Here is a 24,447-nt window from a genome sequence, read left to right as displayed (position 1 = left end):
TCTGGGGCATCAAAGAGGAGCATGTATGGAGAAATGGGTTTTATTTTGGACATGTGAGTTCAAAGAACTTGTGTCAATCAGACAGTGATGTCCAGTATGTGGAAATATAGATGGGCCCTGGCTGTTTGGCTCAGTGGTAGAGCGTCAGCCCAGTGTGTGATGTCTCAAGTACAATTCCGGTGAGGGCACACAGGAGAAGGGACCATGTGCTTCTCCATGCTTTCCCCTCTCCTTTCTATCTCTTCCCCTCTGGCAGCCATAGCTCAATTGGAGCAAGTTGGCCTCTGGTACGGAGGATGGCTCTATGGCTTTGCCTCAGGCACTAAAAATAGCTCAGTCACCAAGCAATGGAAACAACTGCCCCAGATGGGCAGAGCATCACCCCATAGGGGGCTTGCTGGGTGGATCCCAGTTGGGGTGCATGTGGGATTCTCTCTGCTTCCCTGCTTCTTACTTAAGAAAAAAAAAGAAATATAGATGTGAAAGCTCTAAACAGGTCAGGGGAGAAGAATAGATTTGAGAATTGAATGTATGATAGAGTTGAGACCACCATAGTGGGTGAGATTGCAAAGTGAACTGGTTGGAACTTGAGGAGAAGGAATTAGGACAAAATCCAGGCTTCTCAAATGTCTGGAGAAGGGGAGGTAGAATTCTTTGCCCCAGGAGTACAATCCTATTTCTACCTCCCAAAAAACACTAATAAAATTATTTTTAGTATATATATGTAAAATAAGGGGTCATTTTATTGCTCCTCTGATACCGAAGTCTCAAAAAGTCAAGCTGGCACAACAGACAAACATCCTTTTTTAATTGTATAAAATTATACATATAAAATATATAGAAAGGACTAAAAAGATAAGTAAAATCTTTAACATCAAAAGTGTACAGATCAGGAAACAATTTTTCTCAAGTTCTTTGGGATCTTACTGGTTGGTATTTGAAAAAAATAGTAAATCCAGGAGGTACAAAGACAAGTTCTTCCCACAACTCACACCCCTTAACACTTCCCAGAGAAAGAAGCATAGGAGAAATAAGGGTTTATGATTTCTGGATTATAAATAAAAACTAAATAGACACACCTGTTGTTTAATGTAGGAGCCTCTGCTCCAACCCTACATGTACTTCACTGAATATAGAGAAGGAGCTTGGAGAATTCAAGGAAGTCCCTTCAAGCACTGATACATTTATTGCTAGATTCTTTACCTTTGATCCTATATATACTAGTTACCAAGATGATTTCAAAAGGAAGAAAGCTGACTTTCACCTTGTCCCTATCTGATCCAAAAGAGAAAATTGTGGCCTGTTTTCTAATGTATTTCTGAAAGTAAAGTGTATAATCATTAAATTGAAAGTCTAACTGTAGAAACATTAAACTTCCCAAGCTCAGTTTAGAAAGTGCACTGAGTTAGAAGACTACAGAAACAAGGGAAAAATCTATCTTAGAAACACCTACAAAAACTTCTCCCAAAGATGAATGCTTTACCTGTACTCCATATCATTTCTCTCCTATTCCACCGAGGAGAGAGGTGGGGAAAGGGAACAGTATTAAAAACATACATAGCTGATCACTGATTTTCTTTCCCTTCCTCCAGTCTCCCAGGGTTCCAGTTAGGAAGCGCCATAATGCCAATGTCTCATCTAATTTACCTGATCAACTCATGCTGTAATAATGTGGAGAAAGAAGAAAGAAAACAGAGAAAACAAATGTGAATCTAAGGTATGTAGCAGCAACTTTGTGGCAGTGAGAGGAACATGGCCCTTACCAAATAGGACAAATAATTTATCCAAAGAGCCAAATAATAGGAGAGGAGGGAAATATGTTTTACCTTCTACCAATCTCTGCAGGAAGGAAGGTCTAAATATAGGGCTTGACTAAGTTAGGGGAACAGAGGAGCAGGACTGAAAAGAGAATATTCAAAGATAAGCAACTTCAACCCTAACTCCTTCTGCAGAGTACATCCAGAAATCTGGACTGTGGTATGGTATCAACACTTGAGAAGCAATTTAGATGACAAAATCCTTGTGAATTGTGTTTATAATTCCTCTCTTGTTCCTGGGAACTTTTTTAGGAATGACTTTAAAAATGAGAAACCAGCCCTGGCTGGATAGATCAGTTGGTTAAAGCATCATCCTGAAGCACAGAGGTTGCCAGTTCAATCCCCTGTCAGAGCATATATAGGAACAGATTGATGTTCCCGTCTCTCTTTCCCTTCCTCCCTCTATAAAATCAATAAAATAAACATTAAAAAAAATTTAGGTGAGAGGAGGGGATGTAGTTAGGCAGATTCCTGCATACGCCCCAACTGGGATCCACCCGGCAACCCTGTCTGGGGCCAATGCTCAAGTACTAAACTATTTTTAGCACCTGAGGCTGTTGCACTCTGATAGAGCTATCCTCAGTGCCCAGGGCCATGCTCAAATAAATTGAGCCACTGGCTGCGGGAGGAGAAGGGGGGGGGTAGAAACAGATGGTCACTTCTCCTGTGTGCCATGACTGGAAAGCGAAGCTGGGACATCCACATGCCAAGCCAATGCTCTACCACTGAGCCAACCAGCCAGGGTCAAAATTTTTTTAAAAAATGGGAAACCAGATCTCCACTTCTTACCTAGTGCCAATTGGAGTCAGAGGTGGAGTAAGATAGTGGTGAGGAAGAGTGGTATAGGTTAGAAAATATTATTACTGGAGGAAAAACTAGGTACCAAGTAGGCCCAGCTCAAGATAAACCAAAGCCAAAATCCTCATGCTCATAACCTGTCTGAATCTAAGAGAAAGGAGGCATGGGGGGTGGATACAGAGTCCTTATTCAAGCTCCCTGTTATTTTAAAAGAAGACATGAACACTTAATCATCTTATGCTACTGAAATGACTACACAGAGTTACTGGAAGTGTAAAAGCCAAAAAATCTCCAAAGACAGCCTGCTCTTTGTAAAGTGAAATGGAGATGTTTCAAATGAAACTACATCCAAACTCTAGAAGAAAAGGGATCTCTTAGCAAAAAAGGAATCTAAGTGTAGAATTTATACATATATATAACTATATTTTAAAGTATAAAATTGAGAAAGTATGTACAGAAATCATACTAAATCTTTGAAAGAAAATATTAAAAAGGGCCTGGAGAGGATGGGAAATATGTGGGTAGATGCCTAGCAGTTGGAAGAATGCATATTGCCCAGCTGCCCAGCAGCCAGCATGAGAATATCTTTCTTCTCCTTGTGGAAGCGCAGCTCCTTGCCCGCCAGCCGGGCTTCATCCAGCTCCCGCTCAGTAGAGGCCAGCTCTCTAGACAGTGCCCCTGGCACACTCTGCTCTCGGCTCACCCAGTCCAATGCCATTTGGTGGCGAATATCATCATCCAGGGCCCGGTGTGAATAGTGAGCCAATACTTCCTAGAGGAGGAGAGGAATGTGAAGGTCATGGATAAGGTAAAGGTTCATACCACATTGACCCAACTGGGACTAGGAAGTGTTAACCTTGGAGTTCTAACTGAAGGCAGCACATAAGTCCCCTAAAATGATTTTTTTTCTTTTTCTGAGAGAGAGAGACAGGAAGGGAGAGATGAGAAGCATCAACTCATAGTTACGTCACTTTAGTTGTTCACTGGTTGCTTTTCATATGTGCCTTGACTAGGGGCAGGGATGGGGGCTCAAGCCAAGCCAGCGACCTTGGGCTTCAGACCAGAAACTTTTGGGCTCAAGCTAGCAACCTTGAGATCATGTTGATGCTCCTGTGCTCAATCTGGCTACTTCAGCGTTTTGAACCTGGGACGTTAGTGTCCCAGGTCAAAGCTCTATCCACTGCACCACCGCTGGTCTGGCACCTAAGAAGATTCTTAAGTGAAAAGGGAAACTTCCTGGTGAGGGAAGCAAGGCAGGCAAAGAAATCACAGCTAAGAATTACTTAAGAAAGATAATAGTGAAGAGGGCACTTTAAGTAAGGCTTTCAGTACTCACAGCCTGGTATCCACTGGCAGAGGTGGATTTAATGGCGGGCGAACCGGGTGCATGCCCTGGGCCCTAACTTCTGAAGGGCCCCACAAAACCCCAACTCTACACTTTTTCTAATGACACCAAGTTTGGTTTCATATGTGCAATTTTAACATTAATAGTACATAATGTTTTTTATTTAAAAATATGGTTAACATGTATTTTTATTTCCCTTGTCTCTCTTTTTTTAAGGGGCCTAGTATTTTCTTCTGCACCCAGGACCGCAACCAACCTTACTCTGCCTCTGTCCATAGGCCTAATTAGTCCTGTGCAACTCTCAAAATAGTACCTCTGCAACTCTCCTCACCCGCAGGATCTCTTACCTGCCGAGAGCACTGTCTTTCCCTCATGGCCTTAAGGCTGCCGTTCCAGTGCAGCAGTTGAAAAACTGTCATTAGCTCCTGGGGGAAGAAAATATGAAGTGCTAGGATATTGATTTTATATTGGGAGGTTGCATCAGAATTACACGGGTAACCTTTTACAACATGTATTTGTCGAAGCATCTCTTACCAACTCTGATATGCCCTTGGGGGAAGAAAGGTATTTATATTTTGAAAAACATTCTAACCTCCTGTTCTTCCTTTCTTTCCAGTTGAGTATCAATATGTTAGGGATTAGTGTGAGCATACAGACACTCACAGGCTATTAGAGCCAGGGAATGAAATAGAATAGTACCTGGAACTCCAACATTGACTTGCCCTTGTTGGATTCCAACATGAATCGGAAGGCACCAATCCCTGTATTTGGGTTGTCAGCTTCCTCCCTGTTGCCCTGGTAACAGACACATAAAGATTTTCAATAAGAATTATTACTTTAAGCAACACTGTCCAATAGAAATATAATATAAAATATATTAATTTTAATAGCATATTTTATTTAACCTAATATATTCAAAATATTATTTCAACTATAATTAGTATAAAAATTATTACTGAAATATTTTTCTTTTTCTTGTGCTAAGGTTTCAAAATCTGGTGTCTTCTATTTATAGCACATCACAATTCATAGTACACATTTTAAGTGCTCAATAACTACCTGTGGCTTGTGGCTATTCTGCTGATCAGCACAGACCTAGAGGACTCCAAAGTTAACACACAGTTTAATTCAGGTGACAGGAAGGTAATCTGATTTCTCCTATTTTAGAAAAGGAGAACCTCGAGAACATTGAGACATAGAGAAGAGCCCTGATTTAGCCAAAAGTTAGTTTGAAGTGATATTTTCTATTTTTTTCCCTTCTTTTCCAAGTTAGAGGAGGGGAGATAGAAAGACAAACTCCCACATGTGCCCAGACCGGGATCCACCCAGCATCCCCTATCTGGGGTCAATGCTCGGCCCACCAGGGGCTATGATCCCAACCTAGCTATTTTTAGCATCTGAGGCAGAGGCTCCATTGGAGCCATCCTCAGCACCTGGGGCCAGTGCACTAGAACCAATTAAGCCATGGCTATGGGAGAGAGAGAGCAGGGGGAGTGGTGGAGAAGCAGATGGGCATTTCGCCGGTGTGCTGTGACTGGGGATTGAACCTAGGACATCTGGGCTGACGCTCTACCACTAAGCCAACTGGCCAGGACTGAAGTGATATTTTCTATTACTTGCACTCAGAAGAATTTAAATAGATAACATGTGCTCAGTGTTTGAATATATTATTTTTTATCCAATAATCCTAAGTGATAACCATAACTGTTATCTGTTTTACAGATGAAGAAACTGAGACTTAAGTAATTTGCTCAAAGTCGCATAGTTAGTAGAATCATAATTTTAAAACAAGAATCAGAGCCCATGTTCACAACCACTGCTTTCTATAATCCATGACTAATATTTTGTTTTATAATGCATTAGTGACAAATTACTTTATTAATTTAAATTGGCTTTGATTAATATAAAAAATTTTTATTCCCCACAAATACAGCTGACTGGGGCAAAGAGAAATGGGTGATAAACAGATGGATCTTAGGTAACAGAGGGAAGCCAACTTATGATTTAAAGCAGGGGTCTCAAACTCGCGGCCCGCGGGCCACATGCGGCCCGCCAAACAATTTTGTGCGGCCCGCAGACTAATCCACAAAGTTCAAAATATTTTGGATAAAATTAAGTAAGCCTAGGGGCCTACTTGTATTTTTCATTTCTCTAACATCCTAGCTAGATATTAGCTTAGTTAACAGCAGTTGTGATGCGAACTACAGTTTCTGGTTGTTTTGTGACACTGAGTAAACTGCATGTACGATTGTGCTTGTTGTACTGGTTTTTTTTTTTGTTTTCAACTGCAGTGAGAAAAGTGTTGTGTAACAGTTGCCTTTTGTAGACCTAGTGCGGCCTGCCTAATGGCTGTGATCTTGCTCTGTGGCCCACATGCTGAGTTGAGTTTGAGACCCCTGATTTAAAGTGTTCAACACTAATCCACAAAACAGACAACTGAAGCAGATTAGTAATTACATCTTAAGTGCAAAGAGGATATAAACAGAAAATTGGTCTTACTTTATCACACTGTCAGTGAACTTGTGGAAGGGAGGAAGAAGGCAGTGTTAACTTCTAAGATGTACCCAAAGCTAGAGAAGTCTGTAAGTTGTCTTGGGTTCCAGTCTTGGCTATACTACTTACTAGCTCTATTACTTTAGGAAAAACTTCACTTTTGTGTTTTTAGTTTCCTCATCTGTAAAACAGTGGTAATAGTAGTACATATATCTCACAGAATTATTGTTAAGATCAAATGAGATATACAGTAATACATATAAATCCCTAGAACAGACCCTGGCACAAAATAAATAATTAGGATTAGCTCTGGTTATCATCATCATCATCTTTTGAAAGGACAAATGTTCTTTTTAAAAAAGAGTAAATAGGTTATCCTCCCAACTCCTAGAAAGGAAAAAAAAAGCCAAGACACTGTATTATAAAGTGTTCTTTATTAAGAGTATAAAATAATGGAGGCAGGAGACAAGTGACAATAAAAGAAAAAGTCATATAAAAAGAACAGTGAAAGAAGAAAGGACTAAAGTCTAAAACCAAAATTGGGGGAAAAAATTCAAACTCAGTTTTTGTTTTGAAATATCTCTAGCCCTGGCAAGATAGCTCGGTTGGTTGGAGCATCATCCGAAGCACAGAGGTTGCTGGTTCAATCCCCAGTCAGGGCACATACAGGAACAGATCAATGTTCCTGTCTTTCTCTCCCTTCCTCTCTCACTAAAATGAATAAGTAAACATTAAAAAAAAAAAAAAAAGTAGAGACCAAGCTTGCTTAGGAACAGAAAGGAGGTAATTCTGTTTACACACACACACACACACACACACACACACACACACACAACTTCATAAGTCTTGAATTAAAGGTTTCTACATACCAAAGCAACATGAAGGTTTCTATATACCAAAGAAACAAAATAGCAATAAAAACATAAACACACATATAGATTTAGAGACTGAGACATATGCAGTATGTAATATAAAAGATTGATAGAGCCCTGGCAAGGTAGCTCAGTTGGAGTGTTATCCAGATACTCCAAGGTTATGGGTTCAATCCCCAATCAGGGCAAATACAAAAATCAACCAATGATGCATGAATAAGTGGAACAACAAATTGATGTTTCTCTTTCTATATCTATCGCTTTCTAAAAACCAGTTTTAAAAACAGATTGACAGAGATAAAAACTGAACAGAGATATAGACAGGAAATAAAACAAGAATTCATGCCCTGTTTCCCATAATATACAAAAATTCTCAACCAACCAGTTCTCCCATCTCCCACTCTCCTTCCTGCCAAGTAACTTACATTGAAAGATGCCAGGGCCTCGGAGACACTCTTCTCAATGAACTCATCTGTGATTCTTCTGGAAGGATGTTCATTAAACACAGAGTTCATTAGTGCAATCTTTGCAGCACTCCGCCGGGCTTCAGCTTTTGTGGGGCAAAACTAGGCAGGGTGGAGAGAAAGAAAATGTGTATATGTGCATCTGAGAGAGAGAAGGAACAATGGGAGGGAAATGCTTGGGACAGAAAACACTCTGGATAAATCAGTTCGTTCAACATTCTCTCCAAAGTTTTTATTGTAAAATAGTGGGGCATTTGGAAACATAATTTTGATTTAACATCCTGAAGTCATTAAAGAACTAGAGATGGCTGTAGATCATACCAAATTGAATGCAGGATGAGGAAGGCTGCTGAAGCCAACATATAATCACTGGATGTGAAAAATATCACTGTTTAAACTGTCAGTGGACTTAATTACTCAAAAGGCAGATTCTGGCCAGCTTGCTGGAAATCTGTATCTTGTTCTCTTGTTCTGTAGACAGGCAAGATTTTTTTCATCTCTAGATAACCTAAGATTAGAGCAAAGCTGTGTCTAGGCTGCTTCTGCAGAGACCTCTAGTGTCTCTGAGAAGCTCTCAATAGGGATTCTTCGCCTTCCATTTTAACTGTGAGCTGGCAGTTCCCCCAATAATGTATGAATCAAGGAGCTATCTCTGAACAGAGTGTAAGGTCTAAAGAAGGAATTTGTAGTTGCCTTTTTCCCCAGTGGAAACAAGGAAAAGTGAGATGGCTCGGAGAAGGAAAGCTGACCTGAGGAAAGCAAAGAAAAATTAAAAATTTGTTTTTTTACATCATATCCAACATGTAAAATGTATTCTAGAACAGTCTGATTTTCAGAAGTCTTAAATCATTCAACTTAAGACCTCTAGTCACTGTAGTATTCCTTTATGATTCATCTTCACTGGCTGCTCCAAAGGCAAATGTGCCCTTTGTCATTTATGATTAGGATTAGAGGAAAGGAAGAAAATGATTTAAAAATTAGATGAGGATATGTTTGCTATTTAACCATCCTTTATCAATAATTCCCAATTTCCTTTAGCTGACAGGTCTTTCTGAGGCAGCATATAGAACTTGGTACATTAACCCTAAGTCTTCTTGTTTTCTTCAATTTCTCTGTTTTTACTTCTGTATTTATTAGCCTGCTGCCCATTCTACTGTCTAGAGCTGTTCCTGAAAAGTCATCTATGAAGAAAATCAATGGAAGAAATTTCATCTGCCAAAGTGCCTATAAAACAGATAAGCTAAAAGGGGCCACAACTGGCCCTAGCCAGTTGGCTCAGCCTGGCGTGCAGGAGTCCCGTGTTCAATTCCTGGCCAGGGCACACAGGAGAAGCGCCCATCTGCTTCTCCACCCCTCCCCCTCTCCTTCCTCTCTCTCTCTTACCCTCCTGCAGCCAAGGCTCCACTGGAGCAAAGTTGGCCCGGGCGCTGAGGATGGCTCTGTGGCCTCTGCCTCAGGCACTAGAATGGCCCTGGTTGCAACAGAGCAACACCCCAGATGCTGGGTGGATCCCGGTCCTGTGCATGCGGGAGTCTGTCTGACTGCCTCCCTGTTTCCAACTTCAGAAAAAAAATTTAAAAATAAAATAAAATAAAAGGGGCCACAACTGATAATTGTGCTCTTTCAGAAAATAAGAGAAATCAAATTACTACAATGGTCTAGCTTTGGGAATCATCATAAAATAATCAAATCCTGCCTGACTGGTGGTGGTGCAGTGGATAGAGCATTGACCTGGGATGCTGAGGTCCCAGGTTTGAAACCTTTAGATCACCAGCTTGAGCACAGGCTTACTAGCTTGAGCATGGGGCTGCTGGCTTAAGTGTGGGATCACAGACATGGCTCCGTAGACATGAGTCCAAAAGTCACTGGATTGAGCAAGGGGTCACTGGCTCAGCCGGAGCTTGCTTCTGCATGGCCAAGGCATGTATGAGAAGCAATCAATGAACAACAAAAGTGACACAATGACAAGTTGATGCTTCTCATCTCGCTCCCTTCCTGTGTGTCTCTCACTAAAAAAAAAATAAATCCTTATTCAGCTATATGATAAGGTAGGAGAAGGAAAGGAAAGATCTTATTCTGTAGAAGAGAAAGTATAAACAGTCATCCTGAGCACAAATTTATTTCTCTGAAATGGCTGGGGGTTCTGAGGGAAAGAATTTAGTCATCTAATTTTATTTATTTATTTATTTATTTATTTATTTATTTATTTATTTATTTTTAAGTGAGAAGAGGGGAGATAGACAGACTCCTGCATGTGCCCTGACTGGGATCCACCTGGCAACCTATCTGGGGCCGATGCTTGAATCAGCCGAGCTGTCTTCTGCACCCAGGGCTGACATTCAAACCAGTCAAGCCACTGGCTATAAGAGGGGAAGATAGAGAGAGAAGGGGGAGAAGGAAGGGAAGAGAAGCAGATGGTCGCTTCTCATTTGCCATGACCAGGGAATGAACCCACGACTTCTACACAGCGGGCCAATGCTCTATCCACTGAGCCAACTGGCCTGGGCCATCATCTAATTTTAAGTGAAGCTTCCTGAGGACTGTTTCAGTTTGAGGCAGGAACTGAACTGCATTGGCACTCATTCATGTAACAGACTTACTAAGCGCCTACTCTGTGCTGGCTGCTAAGTCTGGGGGTAGGAATTTAAAACTGAACAAGGAAGAAGACACACACTGTCTCTGCCTCCATGGAGTATCATCCACTGGAAGAGATAATTATGATATGTCATGATAAGTGATGTGATAGGAGAAGTTCAAGATGTTATGGAAGAACAGAGTAGAGGTTATAACTTTGTATAAGGCTCATACAATCCAAATGGAAAACAGAACAGAAGTGTCTATTCTCTTTACTAAATTCCTATCCAGATTCTAAGTTAACATTTCAGAGGGCCACCTTCCTATCTGCAATATAAAGAATCCATCTTTTTTTTTTTATTAAATTTAATGCAGTGACATTGATAAATCAGGGTACATATGTTGAGAGAAAATATCTCTAGATTATTTTGACATTTGATTGTGCTATATCTCCCTCGCCCAAAGCTAAATTGTCTTCTGTCACCTTCTATCTGGTTTTCTTTGTGCCCCTCCCCTCCCCCAACCCCTCTCTCCTTCTTCACCCCATCCCCCCTCCCCCCCTCCCTGTTTCCATCACATTCTTGTTCATGTCTCTGAGTGTCATTTTTATGTCCCTTCTATGTATGGATTCATATAGTTCTTAGGTTTTTTTCTGATTTACTTATTTCACTCCGTATAATGTTATCAAGGTCCATCCATGTTATTGTAAATGATCCGATGTCATCATTTCTTATGGCTGAGTAGTATTCCATAGTATATATGTACCAAAGCTTTTTAATCCACTCATCCTCTGACGGACACTTGGGCTGTTTCCAGATCTTAAAGAATCCATCTTTGATGATAATATTTACACTAGTCAAATTTCTCATTACCCTATAATAGCAACCACTCTTTTCATCATGTTACAGGTCTTTCATATAACTGTAGAATGCTAGTACTAGAAAGACGTTAGAAATAATATAACCTATCTCCTTCATTTTACAGATGGGGAAACTGAGGCCCAGAGAGGTGACCTGAATTACCCCGCTGGCAAACAAAGAAATGAAAATTTAAATCTTTAGCTCTTATATGAATATTTTCACCATTCAGAGTTCCTTCCCATTCAAATATTGCTTTCCTTAGCAAATGCCTATGAAAACATACTTGGGGCAAGGAATATTATTCTATGTTCTCAAAAAGAGATGGCAGGAAGTCAGAAAACCAGATCAAAATATGAACATGGGTGGTTAGGTGTTGGTAGTGTGAAATACTGAGTAAGGGCATTTTTATCACTGTTCAAATTCAAAGTGGATTTGAGTTTTTGCAGGCGAAAAAGAAAAGCATGCTGCTGAGGTTCTCTTGTGGTCAGATGAGTCTCAGATGCTTACCAGAATGACTTGTCAAGAATTGGTTCAGGTCCTCAAATATGGGATTTCAAACAGAGATTTAATGGCCAAAGTGCTGGGACAAGCCTTTACTAACATCTAAGCAATTATCTTTGCTACTGCTGCTTTACAGCTCTTACCTGGAAACTCCCAAAGCAACTTCCTCCAGGCAGGGTAACATAGCAGACATAGGGAGGGGTGTTGGAGGGAACCATTTCATAAACCACTAGAGCCCCATTCTTCAAGTCAGCCCCACGGGACTGCTTCATTTGCCAGAATTCCTGAAGTGCCTCCACCACGTTCACTACAAAAAGAGAAGTAATTAAGTGTAGCAGTGAGGACAATTCCACATGACCCCCTGCTTCAATAGAGTATCTGTAACCTGTACCTATCTTAAGAGTCTACCCTCCTTAGCTCCCTACATATCACCATTTAAAAGCATTTAGAAATTAATAAACTTAGACTGTGATTAAGTCCATTTGTGTAAGAAGACCAGATTATGTCTGCCTTCCTCCCCCACCTTTCTAGTTCACATTTTGATTAGTTCTAGACACCAAAGATTAACTTAATTATTGAAGGCAGTTTCCAAGGTCAGCAGGCCATTATCACTGCCTGATGAAATGCAAATATATAGATTATTCCACAATTGGTCAGCTGCCCTAGAATTATTATAACCATCACAATAATAAGTGTTAACATTTACTGAACACTTGCTGTATGTCACCCATTTCTAAATGCTTTATCCATTTAATCACAGCAACCTTATGAGGCAGGTACTTTTATTACCTCCATTTCACAAATGAGGGGAATGAGATACAGAGAAGATAAATAACTTGCCCAAGGCTGTAATATCTAGAAAGCAGCACAGCAAGAATTCAAACTGAGGAAGTTTTGGTTGCAGTCAATGTTCTTAACCATTAGGTAACACTGCCATTCAAGGAAATATAGTCAGATTAGCCATTCTCAAGCCTATGCTTTGGCAAGCAAACCCATGGCCAGCTTCTTCCATTCTGGAATGCTATGTGTATATTATGTATATATAATATGTATGTATGTATATATGTATGTGTACATATATGAGAGAGAGAGAGAGAGAAAGAGAGAAATGAATTTCTCTTCTTTAGGTTTTCCCTAGAAATAAATAATTTTTGTAGAAACTATATTGGGAGATACTCCTCCATAGGTCTCTTGCAATCTCTTTAAATCTTTCTCTCTCTTTTCTTTTAAAGTGAGAAGAGAAGAGATAGACAGACTCCCACATGCACCCTGACCAGATCCACCCGGCAACCCTTGTCTGGGTCCAATGCTCAAATCAACCAAGCTATCCTCAGCGCCTGAGGCTGATACTTGGAGCAGCCGAGCTATCCCAGGGCCAACACTCAAACCAGCCAAGCCACTGGCTGGGAGAGGAAAAGAGAAAACAGAGAGGGAGAAGGAGGAGAAGAGAAGCAGATGGTCACTTCTCTTGTATGCCCTGACTGGGGATGGAATGGATGTCCACATGCTGGGCTGATGCTCTATCCACCTAGCCAACCAGCAGGGCCTTCTTTCACTCTCACTGGGTATGCCAAGATTTCAAAGCCCTGACTGCTTTATTTTATTTTGTTTTGTTTTATTTTAAGATAGAGAAAGGGAAATGAGAAGCATCAACTTGTAATTGAATCACTTTAGTTGTTCATTGATTGCATCTCACATGTGACTTGACCAAGGGCTCCAGCCCCAGCTGAGCCAGTGACCCCTTGCTCAAACCAGTGACGTTGGGTTCAAGCCAGTAACCATGGGATCATATCGATAATCACATGCTTAAGCTGCCCAAGCCAGCGACCCTACACTCAAAATGGTGAGCCTGCACTCAAGCTGGATGAGCCCGTGTTGAAGCCAACAACCTTGGGGTCTCACACCTGGGACCTCAGCATCCCAGGTCAACGCTTTATCCACTGTGCCTCCCCTGCACCATCACCGGTCAGGCCTGACTGCTCTTTACTTAGGCCATTTCTCAGGATTATGTTTGTAACAAGAAAACTTGATAGATGAGATATCTTTCTATGGGACAAAGAATAAGCCTTCCATGTTGGACTTTGGAGGCAAGGGAAACTGAGGCAAACATTATGCTCATGCTACTTGCTATGCTATGAGTAATAAAGTTCTTTTTCTCTGACCCAGGATTTCTTGACTTCTGCCAGCATCCATGAAACAGTAACCAACTAACTAATTAGCTATAAATAGGGTAAAATCAAACTCCAGAACAGCCACTGTGTTCCAGAACAGTTGCTCTCATCCCCCAACACTTGTCTTCAATTATTCCACACATACGTATTGAGTACCTACTCTGTGCTGGACTCTGTGCTGGATGCTAGGCTAAAATATATAGAAAAACCATATACTGTTCCTTTTCCTTATGTAGCTTACAGTCTAAACAGGGAGAGAGATAGTAACCAAATAGTTTCAAACAAATGAAAAATAGCCAATGTGATAAGTGCTATAAAGGAGAGTTAGGTGGGCCCCCACTGATTAGCTCAGTCAGTTAAGCATGCCCTCCCAAAACAATAAAGTTGTGGGTTTGATCGCCCATCAGGGCACACACAGGAAGCAACCAATGAATGTACAACTGAGTGGAATAACAAATGAATGCTTCCTTTTCCCCTTCCCTCTCTCTCCCTTTCTCTCTCTGTCTCTCTAAAAATCAACCAATAAAAGAATTAAGCCCTGGCCAGATAGGTTGGTTAGGGCGTAGCCCTGGAGCACAGAGGTTGCTGGTTCGATTCCCCAGTCAGGGCACATACAGGAGCAGCTCAATGTTCTCTCCCTGCTTCTCTCTCTCTCTCTCAAAAACAGGAGGTATCAATGGTGGAAAATGTTGTAGGAACATCTGAGCTAGTTAAGAAACTATGCTGATGAGGAGATATTTAAACTCTGATATAAGTATGAATTAACTAGGCAAAAAGGTGAAAGACTAGTGCTCTGAGCAGAAGGAACTGCATGTACAAAGGCTCTAGAGCAGCAGGGACTATGGTGAATAAAGGGACTAGTGTGTCTAGAAAAGAGAGCAAGGGGAAGCATAATGCAGGATGCAGGTTTCAAACCAGGTTGGTTCTTCAGATCATGATAGAGTATTGGCTTTATCCTAAGGCAATGGAAAGCCTTTGAAGGGTTTTAAATGGAAGGAGGGATGAGATCAGTTTGATTTTGGAAAGGATCACTTTAACTCTAGGGTTCAAACATTCAAATGGCTTTAACTAAAACCTCATAATAACAAATCATCACAAACATTCTCCAATATCTTCCAATATGGCCACTCTCTACTCTCAGTTACAACAAGGACTCATTCATTCTTATTTTTAATTGGATTTATTGGGGTGACATTGGCTAATAAAATTATATAGGTTTCAGAGGTACAATTCTATAATACATCCTCTGTCATTCATTTTTTTATATTGTGTTAGTTCAGGTCTGCCAAGGGGAGGACATCAGGATGGGGCAGACATGCAAGAGATTTATTGGGGAGGAAGTAGAAGAAGGTAGAGCCTTTGGATCATGCTGAAGTTCTGAGAAAGGGGAGGAAGGAGGTTTGGATATGAGAGACTGCAGCACAGCTCTAAGAAAGGGTTGGCCAGGCCAGTGGGAAGTCTTTAAGCCAAAGGAGTCCCACAGCTGTGCTCAGAGTTAGTACCCCTGCTGTGCTCAGTCACTAATTGGGAGCAGCCTACAGGATATGTAGACTCAGTGCAAATGCAGTGCGCCTAGCGGACAGCCGCTTAAGGCTGTCAGTCAGTTATGTTCCTTGCAGCAGGAGATATGAACAGCACACATTAGCCACCATTTTCATAGCTGCCACACATATGTTAAGCAAAAATTTAAGCATGTAATAGATGCACACTCTATTTTAGGTATTAGGGATTCAAACACAATACACATTCTGTGCCAGCAAGGAGTTAAAAATCTAGTGGCCAATAATTAACTGTTATCTCACGGGCTCTATAACTGAAGCAAGCACTCCATGTGCCAGCCAGAGTTTGAAAAGCAGTATAAGCTCTTTTCTAGTACCCTATCTTTAAATGACTTTTCAGAATGTTCATTCTTCCATTAAAAGACAGCATGAAAAGGAAACTCTCTTTCCCACTCTTAGTTTTGTCAAGGGCTCTTCAAAGGTCACTGCTGCCAAAAACGCGTAGCCATCTTTGTTCTTTCCATTGAGATCTTTTCAGGCCCAGTTCCCTCTCTGAGACAATTTAACAGAATGCTCTGGATGACAACTCTCCTTACTTGCAAACAACAGGGAGAATATTGAAATAAAATGAAGGGGAGGAGAGCCCCACAAGGGGGAAGGTCCTATTAAAAATAACATATTCATTTTATATTCAGTTAAATCCTTCTTGGAATAGAGTACAGGACTATTTATTTTTTAAAGTTTTAAAAAAAATTTTATTCACTGATTTTTAGATAGAGGGGAGCAGGGAGAAGCAGGAAGCATCAACTCATAATAGTAGTTGTAGTAGTTGCTTCCCATATGTGCCTTGACCAGGCAAGCCCAGGGTTTCAAACTAGCAACCTCAGCATTCCAGGCCGATCCTTAGCCACTGCGCCACCACAGGTCAGGCCAGTACTATTTTTTAATGATTATAAGCCAAAAGAAATAGGAAGCTTTATTTCATAAATGTGAATATGAAATGGGAAACTGGGCAAGCACTCAGGAAAAAAACAGTTAATTGTGATCTGCATTTGAAAATGCTCATAGACTCATTTATTTTTAGAAATGGACTTTAGGAAGGTTAAGTGACTTGCCTGAGGTCACATAGCTGTGGCAGAATTGGGGGCATGAATGTAGATATCCTGAGATCAGTGTTTTTCAATTTGAGAATTTTAACCCAGGGGCTAAGGTCCTGTTCATGGTTAAGCTTCATGGTGGTTCAAAAGTCCCCTAAAACTGCAGGAAAATTATGTGTGTGTGCCCATATGTGTATTTATGTGTGTGTGTGTGGGGGGGGGGTGTCCATAGTTTTTATAAGATTGTCAGTGAGTCCCAGGCCGGGAAGCGAGCCTGGGACTCCTGCACGCCGGGCCGACACTATACCACTGAGCCAACCGGCCAGGGCCTACGAATGCCCTTGTTGATCAAGCTACCCAAAAGAAAATTATTTGGAGCAACCATGACAGATCGAGCAATTCAGTCTCATACTATTCATCCCCAGAATGCTGCAGCCCTGTGTAAACAGTTTCAACTTTATCGGGAAGCAGCACGGCAGATTGGGAAATCCTGTCCAAGGGGTCCTATACTACAATCTGCCCCTTCATTTGGAGTTAACCCTCAAGGACCCATACCAGGACAACTTTGGCAAATGGAGGTTACTCATATACCTTCATTTGGCAAACAGTCCTATGTCCACATTACAGTGAATACATATTCTGGATTTATATAACCTCTGTCAGAACAGGAGAGGTTGCTAAGCATGTTATAGCCCATTGTCTGTATGCACTCCTCTTCTATTGGATTTCCTAAACTGGTTAAACTGACAATGCTCCTGCATATGGAGCAAAAGCATTTATTGTATTTTGTCAAACCTTTTGAATTATGTGTATTTCTTACAATCTTTAAAGTCAAGGTATTATTAAAGTGTACCCAGCAAATATTTTAAGGTCAATTTAAAAAAATTTAAAAGGGGGGAGTCATATCCTGGAACTCCTATGGGTCTACCATATCATGCTTTTTACTTAAAAAAAATTTTAATTTCTTTTGAATGCTGATGAACAGGAGACGCCAAATCTTTTTCTCCTGCAAACTACTACCTTCTTTATTTGATCCAGCTAATAACACTGTTTTGTCTTTTTCCAAATAGCTCCAGATATATGGAAAAGATTTATATAGGCGGATGGGGATGCTCAAACCCCTCAGCGAGATCTTCTGAGCATGGCCTTTAAGATACCAAGAGGCAGAAAAAGCCCAATAGAGATCAGGGGAACTACCAGCTTTTAGGATACGCACTTAAAGGCTCCAACGCTCCAAAGGGGTCTCATAGGATGCCATCTGGGTCCTGCTTCAATAGTGGAAAGGAAGGTCATTGAGCTAAAGCCTTCCAGACTTACATGCCTCTGCTGTGAGGAAACAGGGATACTGGAAGGTAGGCTTCCCCCTCGCTCCTCTAAGGGAGGGTTCAGTCTCTTCCAGCCCTGCTTCAGCCACCTATGACCTAACCTTGCCCAGAATGCTGGGGTTTGCCACTGAAGGCTGAAGGTGCCCAGGGCCGTCGGCCCCATCTATGACACTGTGGACAAGCCTAGGGTATTTCTTCCAAGAAGCAGGTAAACTGATCTCATTTGCACAAGGGCCACTTAACTATGTCTTGCCTGAATAGTAAGGTTTTTTATTCTTCCCTCGAAGATCTCTATTGTGCGTGTTGATAGTCCTATTTTCTGCTGCTTTGTTTAATATATAGTGTTTCCTTTATTCCTCCTACCTCAATGCCCCACTCATATTTCAGGCTGGGACCTACTCCTAATTTAGAGCTCTCTTTCCCCCTTTTGCCAACTTCTATTATGAATCTACCTTTGCCACCCAGCTTAGTGTATCCCAAGGTTCTCTTTACCATGCCACAGTCGCAGAGCTCCAGGGAAAAGCAACCTGGTCTCATCTCTCCAGGCAGAGGAGAACAGAAGCTCCATCTCCACACATGCTGCAGATGGCTTTTCCAGTCTACCTGAATCATTACGAGCTAGAAGCAGTGGTTACTGGGACTTGGACGTGAGCTGCAAAGTATAGAATTGTGACAACAATTCCAGTGCCATGCGGACTTTTCCTGGATGTGGACTTTTCCTGGACTCCTGCTCCTTGCAACAGCTCATAACAGACTGAACTGGGGTTGGGTTGCATTTTTCAGGGATTTGGCATGGTGTTGGGGCCAACTTGAACTTGGTGAACATGTTAAGGACACTACTCTTTTATGGATTCTTGCTGTATTGGCCAAGAGTTTGCTTAAAGGCTTTAATCACTGTAAAAAAAAATAGAAGACTGGATAAAGAAGCTGTGGCACATATACACCTTGGTATGCTATTCAGCCATAAGAAATGATGACATAGGATCACTTACAACAAAATGGTGGGATCTTGATAACATTATACGGAGTGAAATAAGTAAATCAGAAAAAAACAAGAACTGCAGGATTCCATACATTGGTGGGACATAAAAACGAGACTAAGAGACATGGACAAGAGTGTGGTGGTTAGGGGGGGGGGGAGGGAAGAAGGGAGAGGGGGAGGAGGTGGGGGAGGGGCACAAAGAAAACTAGATAGAGGGTGACGGAGGACAATCTGACTCTGGGTGATGGATATGCAACAGAATTGAATGACAAGATAACCTGGACATGTTTTCTTTGAATATATGTACCCTGATTTATTGATGTCACCCCATTAAAATAAAAATTTATTTATAAAACTAAAAAAAAAAAAGAAGATTTTCAGTGAGGAACTATGGATGTAATGGTTTAAATAAGAATGGTTAAAAACAGTGAGATGGGAGTGTAGCAGTGACTGAGATATACACAGCTGATAGCTACAGTTGCTTTTTGGAAGTCACTGATGGATGCTGGGCAGAAAGGGGGAAGAACAACCAAGATTGTGAGAAGTATTTAATTACTTGTATCACGATGTTGAATAGCAACAACAACAAAAAGAATTTTTGTTTTGCTTTAGGAAATAAAATATTAGATGAATATCTAAGTGGGATAAGAGGTACAGATTACATATCCACTAGAGTAAAAATATTAAAACACAGGAAATGACAGTAAAACTTTTATGTCATAAAAATAAATATAATTTTATGGTGGGGGAACATGGATGAATAAATAATAAATAGATAATAAAATTGAGAGGTGAGTGAGAAGATTCTTCCTGATTAAAGATGGCAAAAATAGGCTGGTCTGAAGAGAGGGAAGCTGGTGAACAATATTTCACCTGACATTCCCTATTTCAGTTTGTAGAGGGTACTCTTGAATAGCCCACAATGCATAGATTCTTTGGAAGGAGGGGAGATTGCAAAGTTACAGTGACTTTGGGAGAGGACTGTGGTAGGCTGAATAATGCCCCTTGCCAAGATGTTCATGTCCTAATCCTTGGAGCCTGTGAATGTTACCTTATGTGGCAAAGACTTTGTAGATGTGATTAACGATCTTAAAATGAGGCGATTATCCTGGATTATCGAGGTGAACTCTAAATACAATCACAAATGTTCTTAGGGATGTATATTTGATGAAAGACAGAAGAGGAAAAGGCAGTGTGACCATGAAGGCAGAGATTGGAGTGATGCAGTCACAAGCCAAGATATGCTGGCAGCCACCAGGAATAGGCAGAGGCAAGGAAACAGATTATCCACTAGAGCAGGGGTCCCCAAACTTTTTACACAAGGGGCCAGTTCACTGTCCCTCAGACCGTTAGAGGGCCGGACTATAAAAAAAAACTATAAACAAATCCCTATGCAAACTGCACATATCTTATTTTAAAGTAAAAAAAATGGGAACAGATACAATATTTAAAATAAAGAACAAGTAAATTTAAATCAACAAACTGACCAGCATTTCAATGGGAACTATGGGCCTGCTTTTGGCTAATGAGATCAATGTCCGGTTCCATATTTGTCACTGCTAGCCATAACAAGTGATATGACGTGCGGAGCCATGACGCGTGCGTCCCACGTCACCGAAAGTAGTACTGTATGTGAGCGATGCAGCGCTTTGCGGCGCCACCACAGGATGCATCCTGTGCTCCTCTGACCGCCAATGAAAGAGGTGCCCCTTCTGGAAGTGCGGCGGGGCCAGATAAATGGCCTCAGGGGGCTGCATGCAGACTGCTGGCTGTAGTTTGGGGACCCCTGAACTAGAGCCTCTGGAGGGTGTAGAGACCTGCTGACATCATGATTTTTGTCCCACTGATAAGGATTTTGGACTTTTGGCCTCCAGAATTGTGAGAGAATATACTTCTGTTGATTTAAGCCACCAAGTTTAGGATAATTTGTTAGAGCAACTACAGGAAACTGATAAAGGATGTACCATTCTAAAAGTTGGAAATATTCAGACCAATTAATTTAATTCCATGGTCACTTATAGGCAAACAAGCTATTTGGATTCTGAGGAAAAGGAACTAAACAGAAAATATCACACAAGATTAGCTTGTTCAATCTAGTAGAAAGCTGGGCAGAAGGTCTAATCATGTAACCATATCGTGATATAAAGAGAGAGCATTAATTAAAAAAAATTGGTTTAAAGAGAGCGATGCATCAGTTTCCTAGCAAGGAAAGTCATTCAGTCGATCATGCCAGTTTAGAGATTGTCAGCTGTCAAACATTACAAGAAGGAAACTATGAATGCCATGTGGAAAAGGGAGGCAAAGGAAATGATAATGCTAAAATACCTATTGTATGCACAATTTTCAAAGCATTTCCAAATGCATAACAATAGCAACCACTCACTGAGTACTGTTGCATGCCTTATATTCATTATCTCACATAAAACTATCATCAGGATAGGTATTATAATATTCATTTTACAAAAAGTGAACAAGCTAAAAAACAGGCCACAGTGGTCCAACCAGGATTTAGAATCAAGGTTTGTTTGCTTCCAAAGCCAACTCTCTACTGTACTATCCTGCTTTATTTTACCATTAGTTCTTGCACGTGTTCTGTAAAGTGGACTTTGAACTCCATGAAGATAGAGACTGAGTACTGTTCATCAATGTATCTGGTGATCAATATTCGTTAGAAAAACAAATGGAACAGATGAGGCCTAGAGAGGTTAAGCAATTTATCCAAGATCACACAGCCACTGTTTAACAGGGCCAAGTTCTCTAATTCCAAATCTTATGCACTACAAACTAAGATCCTACAGAATACTGAGCTATGTGTGTATCGTGAGCAGGGATTTAGGGGTGGGAAGGATATAGGACAAAAAGGTGAAATTACAGATGAGTTTTTATTTGTTCATTTGTTGTTTTTTTTTTATAAATGCTGAGATCCTACATGTGTGAAGGTAAACCTAAAGACCATGACTGGAAAAGGTGACTTTGGAGCAGTCAGACGAAAATGAAGGAAGCGAATTGAAGATGATGCAGTAAAGCACTGCTAGATAGGGGAACGGTCTGGGCAAAAGCCAAAGTAAATTATATTCGTAGGAATAGAGCCAGCCCCAAATACCATGCCATCAGTCACAAGGTTATGGGGGTACATGCCAATGGCAGCTTTGCCTATTAATTGAAGCCGATTAAGTGATTCCATGTGGTGAAGTACTTCTGAGCCAAATCAGCCAAGATTCTGCTTGCCTGAAGCTGAACTATCTGCCAAACTCTCCCAAAATACTGGCTGGACACCCAAACTGGAAATGAGAAATTGAAAAATAATGAGGACTGTGGTGGAAGGTAAGAAGGTTAGAAGAGAGAATTGCTACAGAATCTGGAGCCTGACTAACTGTTCTTTGACAGTACTATCCCCTTGTTCCCTCATCCTTTCTAAGGAAATGAAAAAGTTTTTACAGGATACTTAGTTTAGCCAAATCAGGGGCCTTCCAGGTAACACAGACAAGGAAAAAGGATACACTCCTCTACAATTTTAATAAATGCCTATAAGTTTCCAAGAGGAAGGATTCAGATTTAGAGTGACCTGGTCCTGGCTACTCCTATGCTCAGACATAGGAGATAGACCTTTTGGTCTCATCATAAAGAGACCTGAAGCAGCAGGACAATGGCTGATGGCAGTTCCATCACATAGTCCTGTTAAATGTAATAATTAAACTAGAAAAAACTATATTCCCTCATGATGAATTTCAGAACTATATGTATTTGTATCCCAGCACCTAGCAGAGTGCCTGCCCCATGGTAGGAATTCAAAATGTTGAAGAACAAAGGGAAACTGATGGTACAATAAATATATCCTTAGGCACACATAATGAAATGAATCTAAAAATCTATTTTCATAGGAATCTTTTTAGGTTTACACTGTCAGGATTTAAGAGAAAAGGAGACATGTTCTTCCCAGAAATATGAACCAATAAATTTGAGACAATACTCATCATTTTTCAGTATCCATTATATGTCAGGTGCAATATCTCATTTAATCCACATTATAACTGGAGCTCAGTGAGGTTAAACCACTTCCTCCAAAACATAGCAGACATTGTGACAGAAATTTAATCTGAGATTTAACCCAAATTTATCTGACTCAAAACCCCATGTGTGCTCTTTTCACTATACTTTCTTAGGGAGAGAAACAACCTCCTTACTATCTATAAGAAATCCATGCAACATTTTTCTGCATTATTATTAAACTAGAAAGTTAAAGATTTAGTCACTTCCAATTTCAGCAGGGCCTGGCCAACCAGAGAAAAGTGATGTCTCAGAAATTCCAGTTCTAAATTTTGTATCCCACACCTTTCACTCTATATATTCCTTGTTACACTATAAATCTAGAGCTGAAACTCAGGAAATTCTACCCTGGTTAAACAAAAACAAAGAAAATCCTCACATTCCCCTTCTCAGAACTCTAGAATTTAGGTATCTTTAAGATGAAGATTTCTAACAAATTGGATTTCTGCCTAGCTCATTTCCACAGAATTTAACATTGAAAGAGCCAAGGCCTGGGATTCCTGAGATTTATCCTCAGTTCCTGGGCAAAGGCCAGGAAAACAAAGTCAGACAGCTAGGCCAGACTCAAAAGTCTCCATACTAAAAAAGACACAAGAGCGTCTTTTTAAGCCACAGGAAGCTGGTGTGAGCTCAATGGTATGGGTCCATATTGAAAAGCACAGTTATTATAAGTAACTTGTGAAGGCGCTATAGAATTCCCCAGTTTTACTTAGAGTGACAATAAGTAAAGAATTAAGAAGTCAAGGAGATGGAGTTAATTTACAGGGGAGTCCAGGAATTGCTGAGATCACAGAAGACTGAGAGCGAATGGTTGAGAAACGTCTTGAAGTTAAAGGATAATCTTCCTACACAATGGGGACCCGTCCTTAAAAAGGCAGAGAGATGTGAAGACGTTAAGCAACAGGAGGAATTCTATTTCTGAAGAAAAGGTTGGGAAGAAAAGAGGGTTGTATCTGTAAAAATGGGTCCTTGGAGAATATAGTAGTAACTCAATAAAGGGGAGGAGTGGGAAGCTAAAACAGGTATATGAGTGTGTGCGTATGCGTGTATGTGTAGCCCAGAAGGAAACTCCCCAAAAGGAAATGCATGTGAGGGCTCTGAGCCAGGAAAAGCGATCCAGAGGACTGTGGGAGCAAGGCTCGGGTACAGAGGGTGCCCCGCAGGAGGCCAGACCCGCAGACTCACCTCGGCCATAGCCCTGCGTGTGCTTGGCGAAGCTCCTCACCACGGCCTCCACAGCCTCCCGCAGCACCGCCGGACTGCCGGCGGCACCGGGGGGCAGTGGCAGCCCAGGGGCCCCGGACAGGAGCAAGGGCGGCGGGGGCGGTGCGGGGGGCGGAGGGGCCGGCTGGGAGCCTACAGAGGGTGTGGCGGGGACAGCGGCGGCCCCAGTCACTCCGGGCCGCAATGCTCGCAGAGTGCCCCTCCCGTTGATGCTCACTCCCGGCTGCAGCCGCTGCGCTCGCATCGTCTCCATCCGTGCCGCCAGCGGAGTAGTGGGCCAGAGCCTGCCAGCTTGGCGAGCTAACGGTCCCAACCACCCCCTCCAGCTAGAGCCCAGGGACTGAAAGGCGGTGCCGAAGCCTACCAGTCAGTCAAGCG

At 41.4% G+C, this 24,447-nt stretch overlaps 1 protein-coding gene across 1 annotated transcript; it reads right to left on the bottom strand.

Annotated features, from left to right (window-relative positions):
- Positions 1-781: 781 nt before the first annotated feature.
- LIX1L (limb and CNS expressed 1 like) lies at positions 782-24,414 on the bottom strand. Its single transcript, XM_066362074.1, has 6 exons — positions 24,031-24,414; positions 11,868-12,031; positions 7,751-7,891; positions 4,660-4,755; positions 4,308-4,385; positions 782-3,387 (listed from the first exon to the last, which is right to left on the bottom strand). The coding sequence occupies exons 1-6, from the start codon at positions 24,320-24,322 to the stop codon at positions 3,145-3,147; spliced, it is 1,014 nt and encodes a 337-aa protein (XP_066218171.1). The 5' UTR covers positions 24,323-24,414; the 3' UTR covers positions 782-3,144.
- Between the last annotated feature and the right edge of the window lie 33 nt (positions 24,415-24,447).

This window comes from Saccopteryx leptura, chromosome 2 (genome assembly GCF_036850995.1).
Source record: "Saccopteryx leptura isolate mSacLep1 chromosome 2, mSacLep1_pri_phased_curated, whole genome shotgun sequence".
NCBI lineage: Eukaryota > Metazoa > Chordata > Mammalia > Chiroptera > Emballonuridae > Saccopteryx > Saccopteryx leptura.
This window is presented reverse-complemented; position numbering and strand designations above follow the sequence as displayed.